Below are 25,190 nucleotides of genomic sequence, written 5' to 3' on the forward strand. Positions count from 1 at the left end.
ATTAATATATTTCTTGTGTTAGTTTTTGTGTTTTTAAATTCAGAATCCTGTCCTGTCTGTCCCCTTTGACAGGGACTCACTGTACAGCTCAAGCTGGACTGATACCATGTACTTAAACCTAGGCTAGCTTTAAACTTTAGCATTCCTTCTGCCTCAGCTTCCCAAGTGCTGGGATTACAGCCATAAACTACTCTTTCTGTCTTGATTCTAGAATTTTTATTCGTTTATTTGGTTTGTTTGTTTATTTGAGACAAGGTCTTTCTTTTAGCCCAGGCTGCCCTGTAGCCTAGGTTGGTCCTCTGCTGCCGCCTCCAAAGTACTGGGATTACAGGCGTGCAGCACTGTGCTTGGGATTTGTAGAGCTCTTTTATGCTGTATGGGGGGGGGGATATGCAATTGTGTCATGCAAAATACTATCCCAGTTTACATATCCTCAGATTTGGGGACTACCAGTCTCAGGACCTCATGGATGCCAGGAACGGCTCAACTCATTCATTCTTTTGTAGCTTTGTGAGCCCTTTGAAGAGGAAACATAAGAATACCAAATGTTGAGCAGGCCTTGTTCAAAGTGTTACCACTTAACTAGCTTTGGATTGATTAGTTGCATTATCTTTGTTAGAACTTGAGAAACTCTTCTTTGAGAGGGGCCTTCTGTAATCCAGGCTGGCCTGGAACACATTAGCTTGACAATATGACCCTAAACCTTTTTTGGTTTGTTTTTTGTTTTTTGAGACATTGTTTCTCTCCAACCCAGGTAGCTTTCTAACATTCTCCTTTTCATAGTTGAGCTTCACCCTGTTCTGCTTCTGTGGAATTCCTTATGGTGTCTGGTTGTGACGCTCACAGTGGAGGGCAAAGCACTGCAGAAGTGTTCAGAAGAATTGCTCTGTTTTACGGTCTTCCTGACTTCATCTTCCTTCTTTCCCCTTACAGGAAATGACTTAGAGGCCTTATGAATACATCTGTGCTTTCTTACTTCAGACTTTACTACAGGCCAATCCAGTCTGGAAGCACTTCTTATTAATGTTACAAGGAAACCGCTACCTCAGCAAACAAAAGAAAGAAGACACACAATAACAATGCCATGCTTAAAGAAGACTTGTCTCCAGAAACCTTTACAGGAGATTTGGAAGTTTTTAGCACTGAAAAGCAGCTTTCCAGGTAAATGGATTTGACAGGCAGGTTCTGTCAATCCTGCAGAGGTGTGCTCTTCCTTGAGGACTTCTTGTGAAGTAACCCTTTCTGCCTAAATGCTGTTGACCAGCGTTGGGTTCTTTTTGGTATATAGAAGATACATTATATTACATTTTAAAAGTTAAGTTATTTTTCTGCTGTTGTAAATGTTAAGTATCAAGATATTCTTGCAAAGCAATTATAAGCAGTTCCCTCAGCAAGCATATCTTTATGAGGGTAGGATGCTGAGCAGTTATACAGCATTTCAGATACACTTTTATTTTTGTCAGAATTCCTACCTACATTGAAAATTTTAATTATATAAACCTGTTATTTTTCTCACCTTTATGTTGGATCACATGGTCACCTGCCTCGTGGAAATGCCTTTTTTAAAACTTAGATTTGCAGAACTCCACTATTTTTATACCTAGCTACAGTTTTGGGAAAAAAGGACTCAGAACCCTGACCTGCCAGTGGTCCCCGGAACAGTTCCCTACCCGCATGTATTGCTGCAGTGCCCAGGACAGTAAGATGGACTACAAGCGGCGCTTCCTGCTTGGCGGGTCCAAGCAGAAGGTGCAGCAGCACCAGCAGTACCCGATGCCTGAATTGGGCCGAGCACTGAGCGCTCCCCTGGCATCCACGGCCCCCTCTGCCCCACTGGGCAGTCTGACCGCTGCAGGCAGCTGCCACCATGCCATGCCCCACTCCACTCCCATTGCTGACATCCAGCAGGGCATCTCCAAGTACCTGGACGCCCTCAATGTCTTTTGCCGTGCTAGCACGTTCCTCACAGATCTCTTCAGCACCGTGTTCAGGAACTCACACTACTCGAAGGCCGCCATGCAGCTCAAAGATGTGCAGGAGCATGTGATGGAGGCTGCCAGCCGATTGACGTCAGCCATAAAGCCCGAGATCGCCAAGATGCTCATGGAACTCAGTGCTGGGGCTGCAAACTTCACAGATCAGAAGGAGTTCAGTCTTCAGGACATTGAGGTAGAGTACTGTCCCCACAAGAATATGTATTGCAGAGGTCAGTGAGGACCCTCAGTTTCCCCAAACTGCAGCAATGATAGCCTTTGTTCTTTTTCTGTTGGTACGATCTTCTTGTAAAAAGTTTGGTGCCTTCAAGTTCTGATGCTTTCATTTCAGGTAGGTTAAAAAGTCGCTGAGCAGGGTTAGAAAGGGTTAGAAAGCTCAGTGCTAATGTCATTGTTCAGGGGTGTGAGGTCTCAGGTTCAATCCCAGCGTGCTCAAAAGAAAAAGTTAAACTGATTGACTGATTGTCTGTATTTGATGTTTTTGTTCTTAATTTTTTCAAATTGGAAACTAATATCCAAATAATATACTATTAAAAACACTTATTGAGAGGCAGGAGACATAATTCTGTGGTGATGCACTTGCCTAATGTGTCTAAGGCCCTAGACTCAATCCCTAGTACTGCACAAACAAACAAGTGCTTAGAATTCTAAGTATCATCATAGGCTGTATTTTTGAGTTTTCTTTTTGTTTTTCAAGACAGGGTTTTCTTTGTGTGTGTGTAGTCCTGGCTGTCCTGGAACTAGCTCTTGTAGACCAGGCTGACTTCAAAGTCACAGAGATCTGCCTGCCTCTGCCTCCTGAGTGCTGGGATTAAAGGTGTGCACTACCACTGTGCAGCTTGAGTTTTCAATCTATAGAATCACTGGTGTATAAGAAATTTCCATATGTTTATAGAATAAATTAATTTCCAGCTCTAAATTCAAAGTTGTTTTCATTCAAATGTGTTTGATCTTAGGTTTTTCTTGGGGGGTGTAGTAAAGATGAAATGCTCTTCTTTAGGATTCTAGACCGGAATCAAGTTTTATTCAGAATAAAAATGGCTTTTTTTCCTTGACTTCCTTGAGGACATAATTTCTTTACTGTTCATTTTTGTTTTAGTGGTGGAGCTGGAACCCAGGGCTTTATGTATTCTCAGGAAATGCTATGCCACTGAACTATGAGGTTTTTTTTTTAAACTTCCATTCTGTTACATTAGGTATTTTTCAGTACATTTATTTTTATTTTTTTTATGTCTAGATATTTCGCCTGCATGTATGTCTGCACCACTTGTGTGCCTGGTGCCTGCAGAGTCCAGAAGAGGGCATCAGATTCCCTAGGGACTGGAGTTATAGATGACTACAGCTATTGTGTGGGTGCTGGGAATCAAACCCGGGTACTAGGAAGAGCAGCTAGTGTTCTTGTTTGTCTTTTAGATAGGGTCTCACTGTGTCACCATGGCTGGTCTAGAATGCTATATGTGAGCCAGGCTTTCCTTGAGCTCACAGAGCGCCTCTGCTTCCTGAGTCCTGGAGTTAAAGGCTTATGCCACCACGCCCAGCTCCAACTCTTAGAAAATGTGGAAGCCTGGGGTCTGGAGAGGAAATTCAGAGGTTAAGGGTGTATACTGCTCTTCTTGGGGACCTGAGTTCAAGTTTGGTTCTCAGCATCCATTCAGGACAGCTCAAGGCCACCTGTAATTCCAGCTCCAGGGAATTTGAAGTCTGAACCTATCCTTTGCAGACACACACACACACACACACACACACACACGCACGCACGCACGCACACATGTGCCCAAACCCACGCACATAATTTAAAATAGACTTATTTTAAATTTAATCCTAGGGACTGTGTGTTCAGTGCGCTAGATTTGGTCCAGGAGCCATAGTTTGCTGCCTTTGTTGTTACACATATATAATATTGGGTCATTCTTTATTATTATTAAATATGGGACATTTCATAGTTTGTGTATTACTCTTGTGGAGCCTTTTTAATTCTTTCTTTATCATCCCAGGTTGATTTTGTGTGTGTGTGTGTGTGTGTGTGTGTGTGTGTGTGTGTGCGTGTGTGTGCATGTGTTTTCAGTGTCAGGTCTTAAACCCAGGTTCTTGTACACATTTGGCCTACATTTTACCGCAGAGCTACATATGTCCTAGATTCATTCTACCCCTATTCAGGTATATTTGTCATTTCTGATTATTTTTATGATTGCATTTTTATAAAATGGCTCATCACATTTTAAGATTTTTTTTTTTTAATTCTACATATAGGCTGGGAATGTAGGTCAGTAGTAGAGTGCTTGCCTTGTATATGTATTGACCCTGGGTTAATAAATAAAATGTTCACTAAAAATATGTGTAATTCTCCAAAGAAATTGAAACGGTGAAATATAAAACTTAGCTAGGTATGGTAGCACATGCTTACAGTCCTGATGATCCAGAGGCAGAGACAGAAGGATTGTGAGTTTAAGACCACTCTGGACTGTATGTTACCTGTTACAAAATATAACAAAGGCTGGAGATGCAGCTAGATGCATGATAAAGATGAAGCTTTATCCCTAGCTCTACAATAAATAGAAATGTAGAGCTTTGTGCTTTTCTTTCCCATCTCCCAGAATGCCTGTGTACTCTGGTATATGCCATTCCAGACTGTCTGTGCACAGATACATAGTGGTGCATACACAAATGCACCACTTCATCTTTTATTGTTGTAATTCGTTTGCTTATTTGAGACAGGTTCTTCCTGTGGCCAGCCTGGATTTACTGTGCAGACCAGACTGGTCTGGAACTCAAACCATGTGTTCAGCTACAGCATGCGTGGTTATTTTTTTGACAGAGATGTATGACATTCTGCAAGCGTAGTTTCCCCTCCCACCTCCCCCAGGAAATAGAGAACAGTGCTAATTTTAAGCACATTGCTAGGGCTGCTGTCCTAAGATGATGGAGGACTTGGAGGTTTATGTGGGATCCATGTTAAAGTGAGTGGTTTGTGTGAGCCTCACTTCTTAATGTTACCTGTATTGCTGCCTTCTTCAGGTCACACCTCTGAGGTCTGAGAAGACAGAGCTAGACCCACATACATGGCTTTGTCTATGATAGTGGAGGACAGATGCCTTTGTTCCCCAGTCAGGACAGTTAGAGAACTGTGAGACACAGGAGCTTAGCAGATCACTGGGGCATGCATTACCTACATTTGGGGTTTTGGTTTTTGGTTTTGTATTTTGAGACAGGTTTGTCCTAGAACTCACTATGTAGAGCAGTCTTCATCCAAATTGCAGGAGTCCTCCTGTGTACCTCCTGAGTGCTGGGATTACAGGCATGTGCTACCAGGCCTGTCTTGTTCTCTGTTTTTGGATTTGGTGACAAGGTGTATCACTAACCCTGGCTGTCTTTGAACTCACAGTCCTCTTGCCTCAACCTCCTAAGTGTTGAGATTTCCACCAAGTACTACCCTACCGGGCTGGGAAATACTACTGATGGTTTGCAGTTTAGAACTTTGACTTGGCTTTCCTCGCTGAAATTCTGATTAAAATAGTTGGAGGGCTTTTGTATATAATAGACTAAACAGGCTTTCTGTTTCCAATGTTAGTCTGGAAACTGCTTGCTGTTGATGAGTTTTGGAATCTGGGTCTGTTCTATGTGGAAAAACTGTCTTATAAATTAGTTTTAAAGTGTGTCTGTCAAGCAGACCCATAGATGTAACATTATATCTGAAAATGTTTTATTATATTCGTTCACTTATTTATTTTGTGTGTGTTTCGTGTGGGTGTGTGTATACACACATGCTGGCATATCACGACTCTTAACCTGTGAAGGCAGAGGAGTGTGCTCTCCTTCCACAATGTGGGGCCTGTAAATAGAACTTAAATATTTAGGATTGGCAGGAAATCCCTTACCCACTGAGCATCTCACCAGCCCAGCATTATATTTCCCCCTAGAGCAGTATTGCTAGAATTCTTTTTTTTAAAGGTATTTATTTATTTTCATTTTATGTACATTGATATTTTGCCTGGATGTATGTCTGTGTGAGGGAGTTGGTTCCCCAGGAACTGGAGTTACAGACAGGTGCTAGCTGCCATGTGATTGGGAATTGAATCTGGGTCCTCTGGAAAAACAGCCAGTGCTCTTAACTGCTGAGCCATCTCTCTAGCCTGTTTTTCTTATACAGTATATTCTTATTCTACCAGAGTATAGTAGGGGCCGGTAGGGGTTCTCATCTACTCCTAACCAAACTCAGATGAAAATGCTAAGCATTTGGATTTTTTTTCTCCTGTTGGTGTTTTGTTGCTCCCTGCCTCCCCCTCCCCCTGTTTTATAATCAAAGCTCTAAGAGGCTATCTAACATTCATTCTGGGGAAAGGAGTCTGAATGTTATGCATTGCATAATATGACTTGCTGTAGTTTTGATGGGCTTTGTCCCCAGCAAGGTTTATTTTCATGTGTAATAATGGAGAAGAACATGGCCTTTACACTTGTTGGGCTGGTAAGCACAGTCAACGCTCTCTTTGTGTGAGTTGTCGCTCTAGAAGGACTGCGTTAGTCCTCCAGAGTGCGTTGTTACGGAGGGAAGCCCTCCTCACGTTTCCTGTTTGTCCTGCCGATGGTACCGTGCTGTTGGCTTTCTAGCCTCTAGAACTGCTGGCTAGATTCACCTTTCCTGTCACAGCAGCAGGGAACAGGCTCAGCACCTCCACAGCAGGAAGCCCTTTAGGAGTTTTCAGACGCTTTCACCACGTGTGACGTGTCACACCCCTCCCCCTCTGTGTTTTTAATAGACAGATAGTGCTGCCTGGCTCCATACAGCTGCAGGTGCTGACTGTATGCTCTACTACCCTAACTTCCCCAGGGTCCTGTCCTGTGTGCCTTCCCGTGGCTTACCCCTTACCCTGAAGTGTTGCTGTTGGAGCGTGAGTTGTGACTGTGGTGCTTCCTAGTTGACTAATGCCCGTGACACTGGTGTGCCTGCCCAGGAAGTGAGCCGTGAGCATGGAGTTGGAAGATCTGAATGACTCTATTTCTCAATGATCATACAGCCTGAGCCTTGGTTTGCCTGTCTATACAATGAAATTATCCCCACCTTCAGTGCTCTCAGGAGATCAGGAACGGTTAGTACCTGTACACCCAGTGAATGGTCTCATCTGTGTTACGGCTTCTGATATGACCTGGCAGGTGCTGGGAGGCCTTCTCTGAAGAGTGGAGCAGCATTCTATGTGAAACCTGGGTGAGAGAGAAGTACCGGCAGGATGTCCTCTAACTGGAACACTTGGCAGTGGAGCCTTTACTGCTACACACTCGCCTCCGGTTCCTACCTGGCCCCCAAGGCAGCAGCTTCCTTTCCCCTTTGTGTTGTGTGCTGCTTTTCCTCTTGTGGTCTAAGGGGCATTACCTGCATGATGCTGGAACTGCTGGGACTTTGATATCATTTTTTGAGGCAGGGTGTCTTTATGGCACAGGTGATCCTCTGCCTCAGCCTCCCCAGTGCTGGGAGTATAGGTGAGTACCATCAAGTTAGCTTCCTGGCCAGCACTTTTTTAGTATAAACGCTCAAGAAAACCTTTTTATCGATAAGTACTATTCTGTTTGCCTTGTACTTAGAATGGGGCGTAGATAAAGAAGCAGAGGATAAGCCACTGGCAGACTTGACAGGCTCTTCCCCATAGTGTCTCAAAGCTGTTAGTAGAATCAAATGTGAATTTAGGAAAACACGTTTTCCCGTATTAGGCATGTCAGTTGTCCAAAGCTCTGATAGCCCACCTGGACATGTTTTTAAACAGTGGATTCCTCTGGACTTCTTGGGTCCTAAGAAAGTCCACTTGAGGGTTTTTCATATGGTGTTAATTTCAATGTTCTTTAAAAAAAAAATGCCAAGCTGGCTGAAATGAGTTGGCTGATTTCTCTTTTGATTTTGAATTGGTTTTGAATCACTTACAGTTAAACTTGTAGCTCATACTAAGAAAATATAGATGGTCCTGTGCTTTAGGTTTGTACTTATTAGAAAGTCACATAACATTAGTAAATCATATTTACTTGTGATTTATGCAACAATTCTGCATGTATTGATTGCATATTTTATCGACGTCAGGTGCTGTTGCAGTCATGAGATGTACAGTGGAAAGCCAGGACTCTCCCTTTGTGTAGCCAGCGGAAGGCTGTGCTCTCAGCAGGGTTGGAATGAGTCACTGAGAAGTTCCATGTGAATAAAGACTGGAAGGTGATGAGGGAACAAACCCAAGAGAATGAGGCAGAGGGAGCAGCTGGTGCAGAGCCTCTGCGCCAGGAGTCAACCTAAAGCGTTTGGAGAGCAGGGAGGCACCTCCTGTGCTTGAAACAGAGTGAACAGAAGGGAGAGTATTGGGGAAGGTTTTTTTTTTTAATTGTATTTTATTTATTTGTGTATGTGTGTACATGTGTGGGCCACTGTACACACATGGAGTTCAGATGACAACTTTCAGGAGTTGTTTCTCTCCTGCCACGTGAATCCCAGGGATTCAACTCGTGTGTGACTTGGAGTACTTTCTGAGCCTCTCACATTCCTAGACAGTTCGAAAGGTAGAAAGTACTGCTCTGGGTTTTTCTCTTAGAGAGGTTAGAGATGGGACATAGTGAGGTGAGTGTCCAAAGGGATAGGAAGGGAGGGCAGCAGGATGGGCTCCTCAGTCCTGGTGTAGTGAGCGGATGCTGCTTACCCACTGGCCTTCACTCGGTGTCAGCAGTGGGGCTCTGGTTTCACTTTGGGTCCTCATTGTCTTGAGGACCAGGTCCCTGGGCAGGTGCTATGTAGACAGTCCAGAAACCCAGGATAGCCACGGGGCTCTCAGGATTCATGCACTTGGAGGGGACTGTGCATTTTTTGCTGGCTTCTCAAGTCTGAAAGGCACACACACATCTTTACCTCATTGAGCCCTGGCTTTTAGTTTGACATACTGACAGACTTCTTTGGAGTCCTGTAATTGCTCATGAATGTGTTATTTTATTTTATTTTATTTTTTATTTTTTTTAAATTGTGTCTCGTGCGGCCCCAGGCTGGGCATGGCCGCCTGCCCCCCAGACCGCCGAGAACTGCTCTACCCCTCCGTTCTGGCCGCCCGGAGCAGCTGAGCTCAAAGCGGGCAAAGCTCAAGGGGACATGAATGTGTTTGAAGTAACTTCTGTACTGACTCTTAAGAGCCTTAGTTCAAGTATTTTACCATTTGTTTTTAGACAGGTATAAGCCAAAAATACTATATAGCAGTAGTAATGGAAAATATTAGAAATTGTTTAAAAATATTATCTTCATTAACCTTAATGGAATTAAGTGTGTACAGGCTGTTGTTTTTTTTTCCCTCCTAAAGATAAATATCCATTGTTATGTGTTTGTTTTGACTAGTAGTTCCTTTTGCTTTTTATTTTTTGGAGGAATGGTTTCTTTATGTTACCTTAGCTGGCCTGGAACTCACTATGTAGATGAGACTAGCCTCAAATTCACAGATCTGCTTGTCTCTGTCCCCAGAGTGCTGAGATTAAAGGCATGTACCACCATGCCTAGTTTTGACTAGTAAATCTTCCATAGTAAATTATACTATTTCCTAACTATATATGACAAAGCCCAATGAAAATCCAATTTTTTACTGTCAATCAGAAAATGAAGTTCATATCATAAAAAGCTTATATGGGGTTGGGTATAATAGCACATATTTTAGTCCTAGCACTTAGGAGTCAGGGGCAGGTGGATATCTGTGAGTTGCAGACTAGCCTGGACTAGCCTAGAGTAAAATTCAGGCCTGCTGGGGTTTTATATAGTAAGACCAAAGAGAAAAGTATGTAACTGTGGTGTTTGAAAGAAAATGGCTCCCATAGGGAATGACACTATTAGCAGGTATGGCCTTGTTAGAGGAAGTGTGTCACTTGTGGGGGTGGACTTTGAGGTCTCCTATATTCAAGCTATGCCCAGTGTCACAGTTGCTTCTGCTTCCTGTGGATCAAGATGTAGAACTCTCAGCTCCTTTTTCAGTACCATGTCTCTCTTTTTGCTGTCATGCACCTGCCATGACAATAATGGACTAAACCAGAAACTGTGAGCCAGCCCCAATTAAATGTTTTCCTTTATAAGAGTTGCAGTGCTCATGGTGTCTCTTCACAGCAATAGAACACTGATTAAGACAGTAACTCAATTCTGCCCCCCCTCCCTGAGACAGGGTCTCATAATGTAGCTCTGACTGTCCTGGAAATCACTACTTAAACCAGGTTGGCCTTGAACTCAGAGATCCACCTGCCTCTAACTCCCACCCAGCATTTTATTTTATTTTGTTTTGTTTGTTTGTTTGTTTTTGAGACAGGGTTTCTCTGTGTAGCTCTGATTTGTCCTGGAACTTGTTCTGTAGACCACGCTGGCCTTGAACTCACAGAGACTAGTCTGCCTCTACTTCCCTAGTGCTGGGATTAAAGTTGTGTGCCACCACACCTGACTTGTTCCGGTTTTGTTGAGGCAACCATGTTGATGAGGCTTTATGGTGTAGCACTGCCATTTGCAATGACACAGTCTCAGCAATCTTCCTCTTCCTCACACTTTCTACCCCATTAACTGCAATGATCTCTGAACCTTAGGTGCAGGATTTTTTATTGTAGATGTGTCAGTTGGGACTGGGTTCCACAACTCTGCATTTTGATTGGTTGTGGTTTTCTGTAATGCTTTTCTTCTGTTGCAAAGAGAAATTTCCTTAATGAGGGATGAAGACTACACTTATCTTTGGGTATAAGGACAAGCATTTAGAACGTAGTTAGTGGTTATACTGGTTTAGTAAAATGGTGGTTGTAGGTTCTCCTCCAAGATCTATGACTTCTCTAGCCCTGTGTAGTTGGCTGAGTCTTCAGTACCAGGAATAATTTCCCTTTTGTAGAGTAGGCCTTAGGTTTAATTAGAGCACTGTCGGTTGCTGTCAAGATATGCTTGCCACTATTGCACTTTTAGGGTTATTATGCCATGCTGGTCGTTGTGGTTCATAGGCATCATAGGTAGGACTGTTGGTTAACTTCCCTCCTTTGGGAGCTTGCATGGTACGTTTTGGTGTTATGAAAGCTAGTCCTCAGAAAGGAGGCTTTCGGGTCAGATCTAGGTCAGGTCAGGTCTTCTGGGCTCTGTGTGGTGTCTTCAGCAATAGAGATTTACCTTCTATCTTTGGGGACAGTCAAGAGAAATAGAAAGCCTATAATGTTTTGAGAGTCTTAGGCATCCCTGACCAACTCAAAATAGGGCTTCTGATATCTAGTGTTGGGGGTTTTGTTAGGTAGTCTGTGACTCTCATGGGAGCATTGTTAGCCCAGATTGGGACATTTTATCTAAACTGTGATGTGTACACCAACTTACATGTAGTATAGCTATGTTTAGAAGGATAGCTAATAATATGATTCCTTATGTCTTTTTCAGATGTTATATTATCCTGATCCCTCCCTAACTAAAGCTTCTGCCATTTCCCCGTTTCTCCCTGCAGGTCACTTGTGCCCAGCCATTCCCCTCTCTATTGCTCTCTTCCACAGTGACCCCTTTACTTTCTTAGTCTCTGTAGCTAATTCAGCTCTGGAGACTGTTAATTAAAAGGCAGAAAGAGGCCAGTGGCACACGACTTTAATCTCAGCACCCAAGAAACAGAGTCAGGAGGATCTCTGTGAGTTTGAGTCCATCTTGATCCCCATAGCAAGTTCCACCCCAAACCATGGCCTGTCTCAAAACAAAACAACAACAAACAAAAAAACAGTAACAGTAATAAATAAAAAGAGAAAAATAAGGAATTAAGCAGATTTTTGCTTTTCTGGTGTGTTATTTAACTAATAACTGAGTAGCCTGGTTGGGTTAAAGAAACTTCTCTATAAAAGAATTCCACACCCTCCCGTGGAAGGAATCACATAGCTAGAAAAGTTATTTTGTTGACCATGAGGAATTCAGTTACTCAAACAGTGGCTAGTAAAAGAGAATAAAGCCGTTTGGTGAAAGGTTGCTGGGAAATTGTATAAAGGAGGGATTAGGCCTTCTGTATCCAAATCCCAGTGATCAGTCTCAGTGGTCTTTGTCACCAGAGCCAAGGCAGATGATGTTTCCCCGTGCGAGACAGTAAAAACTGCAAAGGACAGCTCAGCTCCACATCATTTTTTTGGTGCTGGAACCAAACCCAGGGGTAGATGGGTTTGATTGATACACACTCAGCAATGTACTTTCCTGCTGAGTTTCTCTTTAGTCCCTCATCGTACAGTCTTTACTTCTTCCTCTTGTTATAAACAGAGACCAGGAAAACCCTGAAATCGTCTAATCAAGCTTCTAGAATGAACTTTGAGCACATAGGCAATATGGGGTATATATAGTGTATTGAGTTACACAATACCACAAGAAAGTCATCTGACAGAAGGTGGACTGCTCTGTGGTCAGCTGACATGCTTAGTCCACATCAGTTACATGAAAATGGGGAAAGGGTACTGTTCTAGATTAAAGAAGAGAAACTTAACAACAAAATGACCTTTGGGGGATCAAGACCAGATACTGATTAAGTTAATTTGAACTGACCAGGCGGTGGTGGTGCACATGCCTTTAATCCCAGCACTGGAAGGCGGAGGCAGGCAGATCTCTGTGAGGCCAGCCTGGGTGACAGCGAGGCTAGGCCAGCCAAAGTTACACAGAGAAACGCTTGTCATGAAAAAAAGAGTTCATTTGAGTTAAGTTTGAGCGTGTATTGTCTCTTGGTTGATTGGATTTTACTTTAAAACAAAAAGGGATGGAGGACAAGGGGGAGATAGATGATAATGTGTCACAAATGCAAGACAGAAGCCTTTTCGATGGGTACATAGTGATGTTCTCTGCTTTGCTTTTGTGTATGCCTGGACATTTTCCAAGTGCAAAAAAAAAAAAATGGAGAAAGTTAAAAATGCATGATAGGAGTGCAGAGGACCTAATGAATAATTATATTTCTTGGCGAGGTTAGTGTGTGTGAATTGGTCTTCTAACAGCCCAGGCTATTACTAAGTAGGTTAGGAAACCCAGGGAAGTCAATCAAGTACTACACACCTGCATTCCCAGCACTCAGGAGACTGATGGAGGAGGATGGTAAGCTGCAGGCCAGCCTAGGCTACGCAGGGAGACCCTGTTGAAAGAAAGGGAAGGAAGAGTAGGGGAAGGAAGAAAGAAAAACCCAAGGAAAAAGTAGATTTCATGGGAAAATAATAAGGAATCATAAATAAGAGTTCGGAGAATATAATTTTAGGTGGGGCTAGCTTTCCTGATTTAATGCTTATGACTGTTGGTCAGTTTAGATTTCATGTGATTGAACAATGTCATGTTCTTGCAACCTTTCTTATCTTTAAAATCAGACTATCTATAAAATAGCTGCCTAAAAGCCGGGCGGTGGTGGCGCATGCCTTTAATCCCAGCACTCGGGAGGCAGAGGCAGGCGGATCTCTGAGTTCGAGGCCAGCCTGGTCTACAAGAGCTAGTTCCAGGACAGGCTCTAGAAACTACAGGGAAACCCTGTCTCAAAAAAAAAAAAAAAAAAATAGCTGCCTAAAATCCTTCTGGATAGGGCTGTGGGTATAGCCCAGTGCTGGAATGCTTGCTCGGCATGCACAAGGTCCTGAGTTCTATACCCAGCACCCCCCAAATCAGTCAGACTTAGAATCAGCACACGGGTTAAGTGTCATGTGTGTCTGGGTCTAGTCCCTCTCCAGTGCCTCAGGCCATTGTTGTGTACTTGCCGAGCACAGCCCTTCTTGAGACCAGGCCTCCTGCCCCCCAGGCTAATGGGGGAATGGGAAAGTGCCAGTAGCTGGATGGAGAAACTCCTGTGAACACTTCCTGAGTGTAGAAGTCCTGAGCAGCCCCCAGCCATCTGGTCTGCTTTGCTTTTTGCTCTCTGTAACCAGCCACCCTCCTGATAAAATACAGAGGAAGTAGCTGCCAGCCTGCAGAGATGGGTAAGGTTAGAAAGTGCTCCAGGCCTGGTAGACCAGACAGATGAGAAGGCTGTGGCACTAGGTATATGCTGTAATGCAAATGGAAAATGTCTTCAAACTTGACTGTTTTCAGTTCAACTTTCAGACATCTTCCACCCCACTCCCCACCCACCCCAGACACACACACTCATACAGAACCTCTCCTTCCTCCCTAACCTGGAAGAGAAGTGAGGAGAGGGGAGGGCAGAGAGCAAGGAGAGGCTGTTAGTTGCTTCCTAGTGCCCAGGCTCCCCTTCTTCCTTAATAAGAAGCTCTTTATTTTTCAAGTGTCTTGTGCCTAGGTCACTCTTCCTAGTCTCCCTGACAGCTGACAATAACATTTGATAAGGTCTGGCCATGACAACTTGTGGGGAAGTACTAGATGAGACTGCTAGGTCTCCTGTGCAGGAAGACAAGTGTGCTCCTTCGTCTCTAGTCCTATGTGCAGGCAGAACAGCTGAAAGTCAAGCCCTACACAGTTTAGAGGCTAGCACAGTAATCCAGCAAGAGATTGTAGTAGTTTAGACCGGCACAGTTACACACTTGGGTTTGTTTGTTTTGAGGGTTTTTTTGTTTGTTTGTTTGTTTGTTTTTGAGGCAGGGTCTTGTGGTGCTCAGGCTGGCCTTGAACTCACTAAATATCTGAGGATGACTTTGAATCCTGCTGTTTCCACCTTCCAGGGTAGGGATTTCAAGAGTGTACCACCATACCTAGTTTAGCTTCTTAATAAGGTAAAAATGTGTAACGTAGAGTTTGCTGTTTTAATGGTTAATAAGTGTTTGGTTTAGTAACGGTTAAAACATTTACATGGAGCGTGTGGTGGTGCACACCTTTAATCCCAGCACTCGAGAGCCAGAGACAGGTGAATCTCTGTTAGTTTGAGGCCAGCCTGGTCTACTAAGTTAGTTCCACAACAGACTCCAAAACTACAGAGAAACCCTGTCTCAGAAAAAAAACAAAATTCACATGGTATATAGCTACCACCATCCACCTAGAACTTATTAAACTCTGAAAATGGGTGAGTGGGTGGTTTGTATGTAATTACTTGTTTTATGTGTGAGTGGGCATCCCATGCCACTGTGCACATGTATGGGTCAGAACAACTTTGGGAAGTTGGCTCTCACCTTCCTCCTAGTTTCTGCTACTGCTCCATATACTCCAGGCTCGCTGACTTCAAACTTGTGTCTCCCCTTCTCACCATAGGAGTGTGGGATTTCAAATGGGTATTACCGCATCTGGATTTTTGCATGGGTTCTGGGGATCAGGCTTTCACACATGGACTGCTAGGACTTCTTTTCCCACCGGACCAACTCCCAGCCCTGATGAGTATTTTAGTTGTGTATGTTTGGGATTTTTGTTGTTGTTGTGTTTTGGATATATTTGTTTTGAGATAGGCCTTTTCTATGTAGCACTTGTCTGTGTAGACCAGTCTAGCCTTGTACTCATGGATTTACAAAGATTAACTTGCTTTTGCCTCCCAATTGCTGGAATTATGTGTAATGCTGTGTATGTGGTGTGTGTGTGTGTGTGTGTGTGTGTGTTTGTGAGAATCCAAGATACCTCCAGGATTTCTTTGTATACATGGGTCACTTCCTAGTACTGCTGTTTACTGAGATAAGAGCAGTAGGAGAGGAGACTCCTAGAATAATAGGTCTGGGTTACCTATTAGACAACTAGGGTGTGGTTTCCAGTTGGTAGTTAGGTGGACACATTGACAGAACAGAGCTGATGTCCGCAGCTACAAAATGTGGGACCTGTTGGTTAGCGATGGATGCACTCATCAACCGAGTGCTGCTGGAGAACCAGTAAGCCTTCGGGTCCTCCAGCATGTAGGGGTCAGAAGATGACTGGGATGCCGCCAGGGAGTCTGAAACAGGGTTGGCTAAGAAGCCAGGAGGGATTGAAGCCAGTGTAGTGTCTTGGATGTTGAATGCCAAGCAAAGCAAATGGGTCAAGGCAGAGGGGGAGGCTCACATTTTCAGCATTGCTGAGACAGATAGGCCAAGCTTCCTCTTTGACCTGTCCCAAGACCTGCCACAGAATCACCATTAGAACACCATGGAGGTAAATTGGTTGGAAGTGTTCCTGACAGATGGGCGTGGAGCTCATTCTCTCTCTGAAGCACTGTTTCAAGTGACGTTTTTTGATGTTGTTGAAAAAGCCTCGTGATGCCCAGTCTGGCTTTCAACTCCTGCTTTTTGAGTGGTGCTCCTGCCTCAGCCTCCTGAAAAGCTGAGGCTGCAGGTGTATACTACTATGCTTGGTTCTGAAATATTCTTAAGAGCAATGACAACTTCTAACAAAAGTATACTCAAATCAACAAAAAGAACTTCCAAAATTTTGATGGGATTCTAGGTCACATGATATGGGGAAACTAGGATATATTTTTATTTCTACCCCAATAAACATTTACAAAATAAATTTGCTTATGGAGAAAACTTGCACCTGGAGAGGGAAAAGTGCTTAAAGCAGATGCTGTCTTTGATCTGTATAAGATCTGTATAATTAACGTGGATTTAGTTATTTACATTTAGTAGCTGTTCCCTGGATAATCTTTTTTTTTTAAGGCAGGGTCTTTTAAAAAGATATTTATTTATTTATTATTTATACAATATCGTGTGTTAATATGGAAAATGTAAGCGGTTCTGGGAGATGAGGTGGGCCTGGGCACCGACAGTTTTATCACATGCAGGTAGTGAGTTCTGAGTTATGCCATAACAGAATTTCAAAACACTCTGAAAGGTGGAGTTACAGGTAGAAGGCCCACAACAACTATGATGGTGCAGAAGAGACATCTTTCAGTTCTCAAACAGGATGGCCTTAAGCAAGAACTCTTTGTAATCTGCTTAAGATGTGAATTTACTAAGAAGAAACAGGGCGCGGTGGCCCGGGCCTGTAATCTCAGTGCAAGGTCACCCTTGGCTGTACTGATGAGGCCAGTCTGGACTAGACGGCTTGCTGCCTCAAGAAGCAATCAGATGGAGTGGAGAGATGGCTGCTCTTGGAGGAGGCCTGAGTTCAGTTCCCAGTGCCTATGTGGTAGTTCAGGCTGTTTATAATTCCACTTCCAGAGGGTCCAGTTCCCACTGCCAGCCTTTTCAGACACTAGCCTTACACGTTTCTCAGATACAGATGTAGGCAAACATGCATAAAAATAAAAATTTAACAGCAACAAACAAATACACCAAGAAGAAAGGGCCCTTTGGTTATACCCTGACTAGAGCATGCCTAGTAGATACTGTGACTATAGAACAAGGGAATGGGAAGGCTCGTGTGCTCTAATGTCCTGTTTTGAGTGAATTTGTGGAGTCACAGTCAGTTGTGAGCTGCCAAGTGACTGCTGGGGATTGAACCCTGCTCCTCTGAAAGAGCAGCCAGTGCATTTCTCCAGCCCTGCAAGTTTATCTTTTTAGGCCTGTTTTTGTCATCTGTAAAACGGGCACATTGCTCACATTCCACAGGTGCTTTGTTTTGTTTTCTTACCGTGTGTGGTGCTCCTGGTATGGGTTATGGTGGAGCTTCAGTGCTATTTTAAATGTAAGTACCTGTCCTTGACTTGAAACTCACCCATTCTCCAACTTTTCCAATCTATTCTGCAACCTCATGTGCCCTGAGTCTAAGGAACTTTCTCTTTATGAACTAAGAACTGTGACCCTGGGATACACACTCTTCCAAACCTGTGTGAGTACAGTCTCCCCAAGAACTGGCCCATTCCTGAGTCAAGAAGGGTGAGGTCTATCATGGGGGTTGGGGACTGAGCAAGAAGTGAGATGAGATAAAGAGAAAGGGTGGGCAGTGATGGGAGCCCTGTCCTCTCAGAAGGTGATGTTTATGTGTCTTACTCGAGCTGACATTTTAGAATAAGTAGTCACTGAAACCAGTTCCGAGACTCAGGGTTGTGTTGCCCTTTAATTATTTACAACGTGTATTTTGCCACAATCCTAATTTGGGTTGATGCTTTACACACCGTGGGAAGGAGGGAGGCATTTGTTACAGAGAACTGTGGATTGAATGACTCATTTGAGGTCAAGCATATAATAACCAGCTGAGACAGCAGACTGACTGACAGATTGGCATCTCCTCCCCCACTGCATCCTGCAGCAGGGAGACCCACCCCAACTTCACACTTCTGTGATTCAGACACCAGGCTTCACCGCCACCTCTAAGAATCTTCCTTTCAGAGTGAGAGATGTAGCTTTCTTCCTGGAGTCTAACCTCAGAGAGCCTTTTCCTCACCACCTGCCAGGCAGTTTCTTTCTCCAGCTGAACCTGACCTTGTGTGTCTATTTATGGCTTTGTTGTCTCTCCTAGCCCCGTTAGTATGTAACCCTCATGGCACAGGGGCTTTCCCACTCTCCGTCCTGTGTACCCTCATGGTTTTTCAGCTTTATACACGTTAGGCATTTACATATTATATATTTATTATTAGAAAGAATGCGTCATTTTTATTGGTCAGAAACTGAGAATGACCCCAGAGCATGGTGGCATCATCAATTCCCCTCCCTTCTCTCCTCCCATAGCCTGCCAAGAGGTCAAGGGAGAAGGAAGATAGAGTGTCCTGGAGGAGCCAGCCCTGAATCTGAATCTGAATCCTCTGAATCTGCACTGGGGTGCTTCCAGGTGCTCTCTCTCAATAGTAAAGACTGAATTTCTGTTGTGTGCCTGGCCTCAGTGCTGCCGCCTCTGCATGTCTGGATGTTGAGTGCCGAAGGCAGTGGGGCATACTGGCTAAAAGCTTAGACACAACACAAATGAAGAGACTGCTCTGCCCCATCCATTTTGTGTGTAACCTTGATACCTAGTTCCATAACTTTCCTAGCCTCAGTCTCTTCTCTGTAAAACGGAGATGACTTCATGGGGTGTTCTGGGAATGGGGTACAACCCATATGAAATCTGTAGTGTACAAACACATGCTGAATGCTCGATTAGAGCTGATTGGTACTGTGTGATTCATATCAGGTGTCTCTAGCTGTATTTTTAAGTCGGCTACTCTGTGTCCCTCACGCTGCCCTTCAGAGACGTGGCCTTGATGGGGAGGAGCTCAGAGGAAAGGGGTAGTGGAAGCCCAGGAGGTCTGGGTGGAGTTCAGCTGCAATTTAGCTGTTCACTACAGAGGACAGACACTTTGGTGTAAGCTTTTGGTTTGATGGTTTGCTTTAGTTTTGGATGAAGTTTTTTCTTTGGCTTGTTTGCTCTGGTGATTTCCACTGAGGGAAAAATCATTCGGAGGGAGTAGGTGTTACATTGGGAGCTGGCCTGTCCCAATTTCTTCAGCAAAATACCTCTGATGTGTGAGGCTGGATCGGGTTTGTGGTAAAGGACAGCCTCTCACACTATGTGGCTGAATCTTTCAGGCTGATCCTCTAGATGAGATGGCATTAGAGCAAGGGGCCTCTGTTAGTATCCAGGCACACCTTGACCCTGCCCCTTGGGAACCTGGCATAGTGTGTCACCCCTCTGCACATGGCAAGTAGGTCCCTTTAAATGACAAGCTCCAGCTGGGCGGTGGTGGCGCACGCCTTTAATCCCAGCACTTTGGAGACAGAAGCAGGTGGATCTCTGTGAGTTCGAGGCTAGCTGGTCTACAAGAGCTAGTTCCAGGACAGGCTCCAAAGGTACAGAGAGACCCTGTTTTGAGAGAGAGAGAGACAGAGAGACAGAGACAGAGAGATAAGCCCGCTCCCCAGCTCTCTTTCTGGCTACTTTCAGAAGAGGCAGCAGGACTTTTCCTGCCTCCTCTCTCCCTCTCCCTCTCCCTGTCCCTCTCCCTCTCCCTGTCCCTCTCCCTCTCCCTGTCCCTCTCCCTCTCCCTGTCCCTCTCCCTCTCCCTGTCCCCCTTCCCTTTCCCATTCCTTTCCCTTCCCCCAATAAAACTTTCCACTTAACTTCTATCTGCCTGGCCCTGTTTGTCCATCACCCCTCGTGAGCTCACCACCAGCCCGCTCATGCCATATCTTAACAGACTCTCTTGGATGTTAGATCTTTGTAGAAAACAATGCAGATAGTTGGAAGTCTTTTGATTTTTGAGTGTATGTGTGTGTGTGGGGGGGGTGTCTCACCAAATTGCCCAGGCTGGCCTTGAATTTGGAATTCTCCAATTTCAGTATCTTTGCAGCTAGCAGTTTCTCCCTCTGCTTTAAAGAGAGAAACATGGGAAATCATAACAAACTTATCACAGTTGTGGTCAAGTAAAAAAAAAAATCCAGACTGGGAGTTGTGTACTCCTAAAATCGAGATTTCAGGAGACTGAGGGAGGAGAGTTGTAAGTTCAAAGCCGGCCAGGGATGTTTGGTGAGACCTTGTTTTTTTTTTGTTTTGTTTTGTTTTGTTTTTTTTGGTTGTTGTTGTTGTTTTGTTTGTTTGGTTTTTTTTTTTTTTTTTTTTTGAGGTAGGTTCTCTCTGTGTAACGGCCCTGGCTGTCCTGGAACTTGCTTCGTAGACCAGGCTGGCCTCGAACTCACAGAGATCCGCCTGCCTCTGCCTCCCTATTGCTGGGATTAAAGCTGTGCACCACCATTGCCTGACTGAGACCTTGTTTTAGAGTACAAAGATAAAAAGGTCTGAAGATATTAGCTCTTGCTTGTTCTGCTCCAGGCCCTGAAGTCAATTCTCTTAAGTATCACCAAAAACATAAAGAAAAGGAAGTAAAGTCTCCAGGCAGTGAGAAAGATAACGGATGTCCTGGTCTCCAGGCAAATGCTCTTTCATGGCTTAAAATGTTCATAGGGCTAACAATTTGGAACACTTCTCTATTAACATAGGGTTTTGATTTCTTTTATTGAAATGCTAGATGAAGGGATTATTCTATTCTATTATTAAGTAAAACGCAAGAGTCAGATGTTGTAGTAAAAACCTGCTAGATCTAAAGAGTGATGGAATAACGGTCAGCTGACCTTCCTCTCTACTCTTCCAGATGAGAAAGACCCTCAAATCTTTCTAAGCTCCTCTGTATTCATTCCTGTGTCTCTCTATATCTGGGTCTACCAAAAACTCTATGGTTAATTCTGGCCAGCTGAATGTTGGCTTTGCCCTCTGATTCAAGGTTTACCTTTATTGGCAGTCTCGAGAATGTCAGAATGTGACCAACATATCCCACAACATAATATTATTGTTTTGAAGCAGGGGCTTACTCTGTAGTCAAGGCTGGCTTTTAACTCTCTTTATAGACCAGGCTGGTCTTAAACTCATAATGTACCTACTTAAACCTCCCAAGTGCTGGAGTTACCTGAATGCATCACTACCATCTGGCAAATTTATTGCTTGAAAAGAATTTCCAGCTGGACATGGCGGCACATGCCTTTAATAACCCAGCACTTGGGGAGCAGAAACAGACAGATATCTGTGAGTTAGAGGCCAGCCTGGTCTACAGAGTGTACTGGTATTCCAGTACAGCAAGAGCTATGTAGTGAGAACGTATTTGAAATATTAACCACCCAACCAGTCACTGATGTGTGTAGGGTTGGTGGTTTTCTGCCCTGCTGATGGAATTGTCTCCTATGTTTTGCTGACTCCTGGAAGACTGGCCTGTCAGCCTTGTTTTGTAAGACTATGAATATGACAGACAACTCTATTCAAAACAATATTAGCACAACACTGAAACAACCAGTGTCTTTGGGTTCCATTTCCAGTGGAATGTTTTCTTCTAGGTTAGACCAACCTTTCAGATTTTTAGTCACATGCCATGACTTTTCTTTGCATTCTGAACACTCTGTGGCCATAATTGAGATTAGGAGTTACTCTTGCCCAGAAGGAACTCAACGACAGAATTGAGATGGAAGTGAGGACAGGTGGCAGGAAGTTGGAAGACCCATTTGTTCCTGGACCTTACTGCTTGCTTTGAAATGTTTTGACTTCTAAACTTCCAGTACCAAGGCCCAAGAGAATGGGGACTTTTTAGCATTTCATGCTTTTATGATTTCAAGTCTGTTGACAGTTGGGAATTCATTGAACTAATTTGTGAGCAGCCCATAACCTAAAACCCCCTGGTTCTCTTGTTTTCACAGGTGCTGGGGCGATGTTTCTTGACAGTGGTGCAAGTCCATTTCCAGTTTTTGACTCACGCCTTGCAGAAAGTCCAGCCAGTGGCTCACTCTTGCTTTGCTGAGGTAGTTGTGCCAGAAAAAAAGAACAGCAGCAGTCTCTCTGGCATGGGCCACACACCCGAACTGGAGGAAGCTGTGCGATCCTGGCGGGGGGCTGCTGAGGTAACTGGCCTGGGAGATCTGGATGAGTTCCAATGGAAGAAACTGCAGGAATTCTGTCTTTGGCTCCCAGAAGAGTCACTTGCTTTAGACATTGAGTTGTAAACATCACTAGCTTGCTTATTCTTGTGACAGCAAATGCCTTTAAGAGTGTCTACTTTGGGCTGGAGAGATGGCTCAGAGGTTAAGAACATAGACTGTTCTTCCAGAGGTCCTGAGTTCAATTCCCAGCAACCACATGGGGGTTCACAACCATCTGTAAGGAGGTCTTGTGCCCTCTTCTGGCCTGCAGGCAGAAATACAGGCAGAACAATGCATACATAATAATAGTAATAAAGAATATGACAAATATATTGTTTGTATATATGTGTTGTGTGTGTGTATATGTGTGTGTGTGTGTATATATATATACACACACACACACACATACACACATATACACACACATCTCTATACACACACACACACATACATATATATACACATACATATATATCTGCCTGTCTCTGCCTTCCGAGTGCTGGGATTAAAAGTGTGCACCACGCCGGGCAGTGACAGAGGCAGAGGCAGGCGATCTCTGTGAGTTCGAGGCCAGCCTGGTCTACAAAGAGCTAGTTCCAGGACAGGCTCCAAAGGTACACAGAGAAACCCTGTCTCGAAAAACCAAAAAAGAAAAGAAAAGAAAGTGTGTACCACCACTGCTCAGCATATAAAGATTCTATGCTGCCCTGTTTCTCTGCCCTTTTGACAGCCAACTTCTTGGAGTTGTCTTTTTTTTCTCCCCCTTTTCTTTTTTGTTTTCTTTGAGACAGGATTTCCCAGTAGCTATGGAGCCTGTCCTGGAACTCGCTCTGTAGACCAGGTTGTTGTCGTCGAACTCACAGAGATCCACCTGCCTCTGCCTCCTGGGTGCTGGGATTAAAGGCGTGCGCCACCACCGCCTAGTCAAAACCATTGCTTTCTATTTTGGGTTGCTATAACAGAATACTTGAGACTGGTTAAGTTTTTTCTTTTTAAAATGTATATGGGTACTCTATCGGCATGTCTGCCTGCACACTAGATGAGGGCACCAGATCTCACTACAGATAGTTGTGAGCCACCATGTGGTTGCTGGGAATTGAACCCAGGACCTCTGGAAGAGCAGCCAGTGCTCTTAACCTCTGAGCCATCTTTCCAGTCCTTCCTCACCTTTTTCATTCATTCTGAAAACCGAATATTTTGGGAGGGTGGATCATACTTTTCTGAAATGTTTTCTTCCATTTCTGCCTCACTATTCTGATTTTAAAGTCAGACATCTTTGCTTCTTATTTTGTTAAGGTCAGATATGGATACCTCACTATGACATACCGCGTCCTGCCATGTGAGACTACTGTCTTGCCTCTGGCCATTTTCCTGCTTTATTTTTGTATTTTATGGAGTCTGTTTTGGATCCTAGGTGGATATTAGGATTCATTAGTGCCTTGACATAACCCCACCCTTCCCTGAGCATGTCCAGTTCCAATTCCCAACCTAAATTGCCATTTTATGAGACAGTCTCTTGTTTGTAGCCCAGTTTGGTCTGGAACTCGTAATCCTGTACCTAAACTTTAGAGTACTGGGATTACAGGGTTGTGGAAGGTGACCCCTCAGGGCCACTTTCAGTGCCTGCTGTGCTCCCTCTTAGAGTTTTAATGGTTCACCTTTTTGGCTGGCAAGGCCATCAACTCTAGGAAGGCAGGGACCAGGCTTTATGTTCTAGGGCTAGGGGTGGTGTCTGTCAGTGGCTAGCACAACCCCTGGAAGCCAAACATTTCACTGAAGATTCTTAGAGTCAAATGGTTTTAAATCTTAAAACTATTAGGTTTCAGGGCTTGGTTAGACTGTAGGCTGGTGTGTTCTTGTGAAACGAAAGCCTTGTTAGTAGCATTGAAGCTACTAGCTTTTCTGTTGTTCTGTGAATTTTGTAAATATTAATATTCCTATCCTGCCGTAGAAGAACAGAGAAATTCCTAGAAATGTTATTTGGCCAGGCATGGTGGTATAAGCCTATACTCCCAGCACTCAGGAGGCTGAGGCATGCCAGTTGTATGCTTGAAGCCATTCTGGGTTACGTGGCAAAACTGTCTCCAAAAAGATCAAATAAACCTGTGAAGTTTCAGACTGCCGATTTTGTTGTATGAATATTCCAGAACCCCTGGTGTATATCCAGCTTGATACTTAATATAAGGTGTAGGATTTGTTGCTGGTAGTACTGTTTGAATTTTGCTAGTAACTGTAGTGTCCTCCTTTACCTACTGGCTACTATTTATCTCACAGGCAACATCTAGATTAAGAGAGAGAGGCTGTGATGGACGCCTGGCAGGAATTGAAGTCCAGCAACTCTTTTGTTCTCAGAGTGCAGCAATTCCTGAGCACCAGCTGAAAGAGCTGAATATAAAAATTGACAGTGCTTTGCAGGTAAGTATTTCAGTACTGGCAGATGCATAGAGAACTGATTCCACCAAGGGGCAAGATTAGTGTAATGATGTCGGACCACTTAAAAAGGTAACAAAGTAATAATAACTAGAAAATTTTTTTTAAAGATTTATTTATTATGCATAGTGTTCTGTCTGCATGTATGCCTGCAAGCCAGTAGAGGGCGCCAGATCTCATTACAGATGGTTGTGAGCCACCATGCAGTTGCTGGGAATTGAACTCAGGACCTCTGGAAGAGCAGTCAGTGCTCTCAACCTCTGAGCTATCTCTCCAGTCCATAACTAGAAATTTTTAAACTTATTTTTATGTGTGCATATAGTATAGAATTTCATGTATGCATATAGTGTATTTTGGTCATATTCACCCTCCTAGCCTTCCTTAACCCCTTCCACACTGGAAATTTGAAGTTCCTATTTTTGTTGGACTTCGTCATATTCTAATCTGCTGCATAATCTTGATTCTTGCAGGCATATAAAATAGCACTGGAAAGCTTAGGCCACTGTGAATATGCAATGAAAGCTGGCTTCCACCTTAACCCAAAGGCCATTGAAGCAAGTTTGCAGGTATACTTTTCTGGGAGTTATTTACTCAGTCCTGTGGGAACCCGATGCT

General features: G+C 43.9%; 1 protein-coding gene across 2 annotated transcripts in view; it reads left to right on the plus strand.

Moving 5' to 3' along the window:
* Positions 1 to 25,190, plus strand: part of Garre1 (granule associated Rac and RHOG effector 1) — a 78,921-nt gene that overhangs the window by 27,198 nt on the left and 26,533 nt on the right. For both annotated transcript variants that reach the window (XM_038339721.1, XM_038339720.1), the window contains exons 2-5: positions 934 to 2,169; positions 21,927 to 22,127; positions 24,420 to 24,560; positions 25,046 to 25,141. In XM_038339721.1, the coding sequence (XP_038195649.1) occupies positions 1,675 to 2,169; positions 21,927 to 22,127; positions 24,420 to 24,560; positions 25,046 to 25,141 (933 nt within the window). In that variant the 5' untranslated portion in view covers positions 934 to 1,674. The remainder of the gene's footprint in view (positions 1 to 933; positions 2,170 to 21,926; positions 22,128 to 24,419; positions 24,561 to 25,045; positions 25,142 to 25,190) is intronic.

The sequence above is a fragment of the Arvicola amphibius genome, chromosome 8 (assembly GCF_903992535.2).
Source record: "Arvicola amphibius chromosome 8, mArvAmp1.2, whole genome shotgun sequence".
Classification (NCBI taxonomy): domain Eukaryota; kingdom Metazoa; phylum Chordata; class Mammalia; order Rodentia; family Cricetidae; genus Arvicola; species Arvicola amphibius.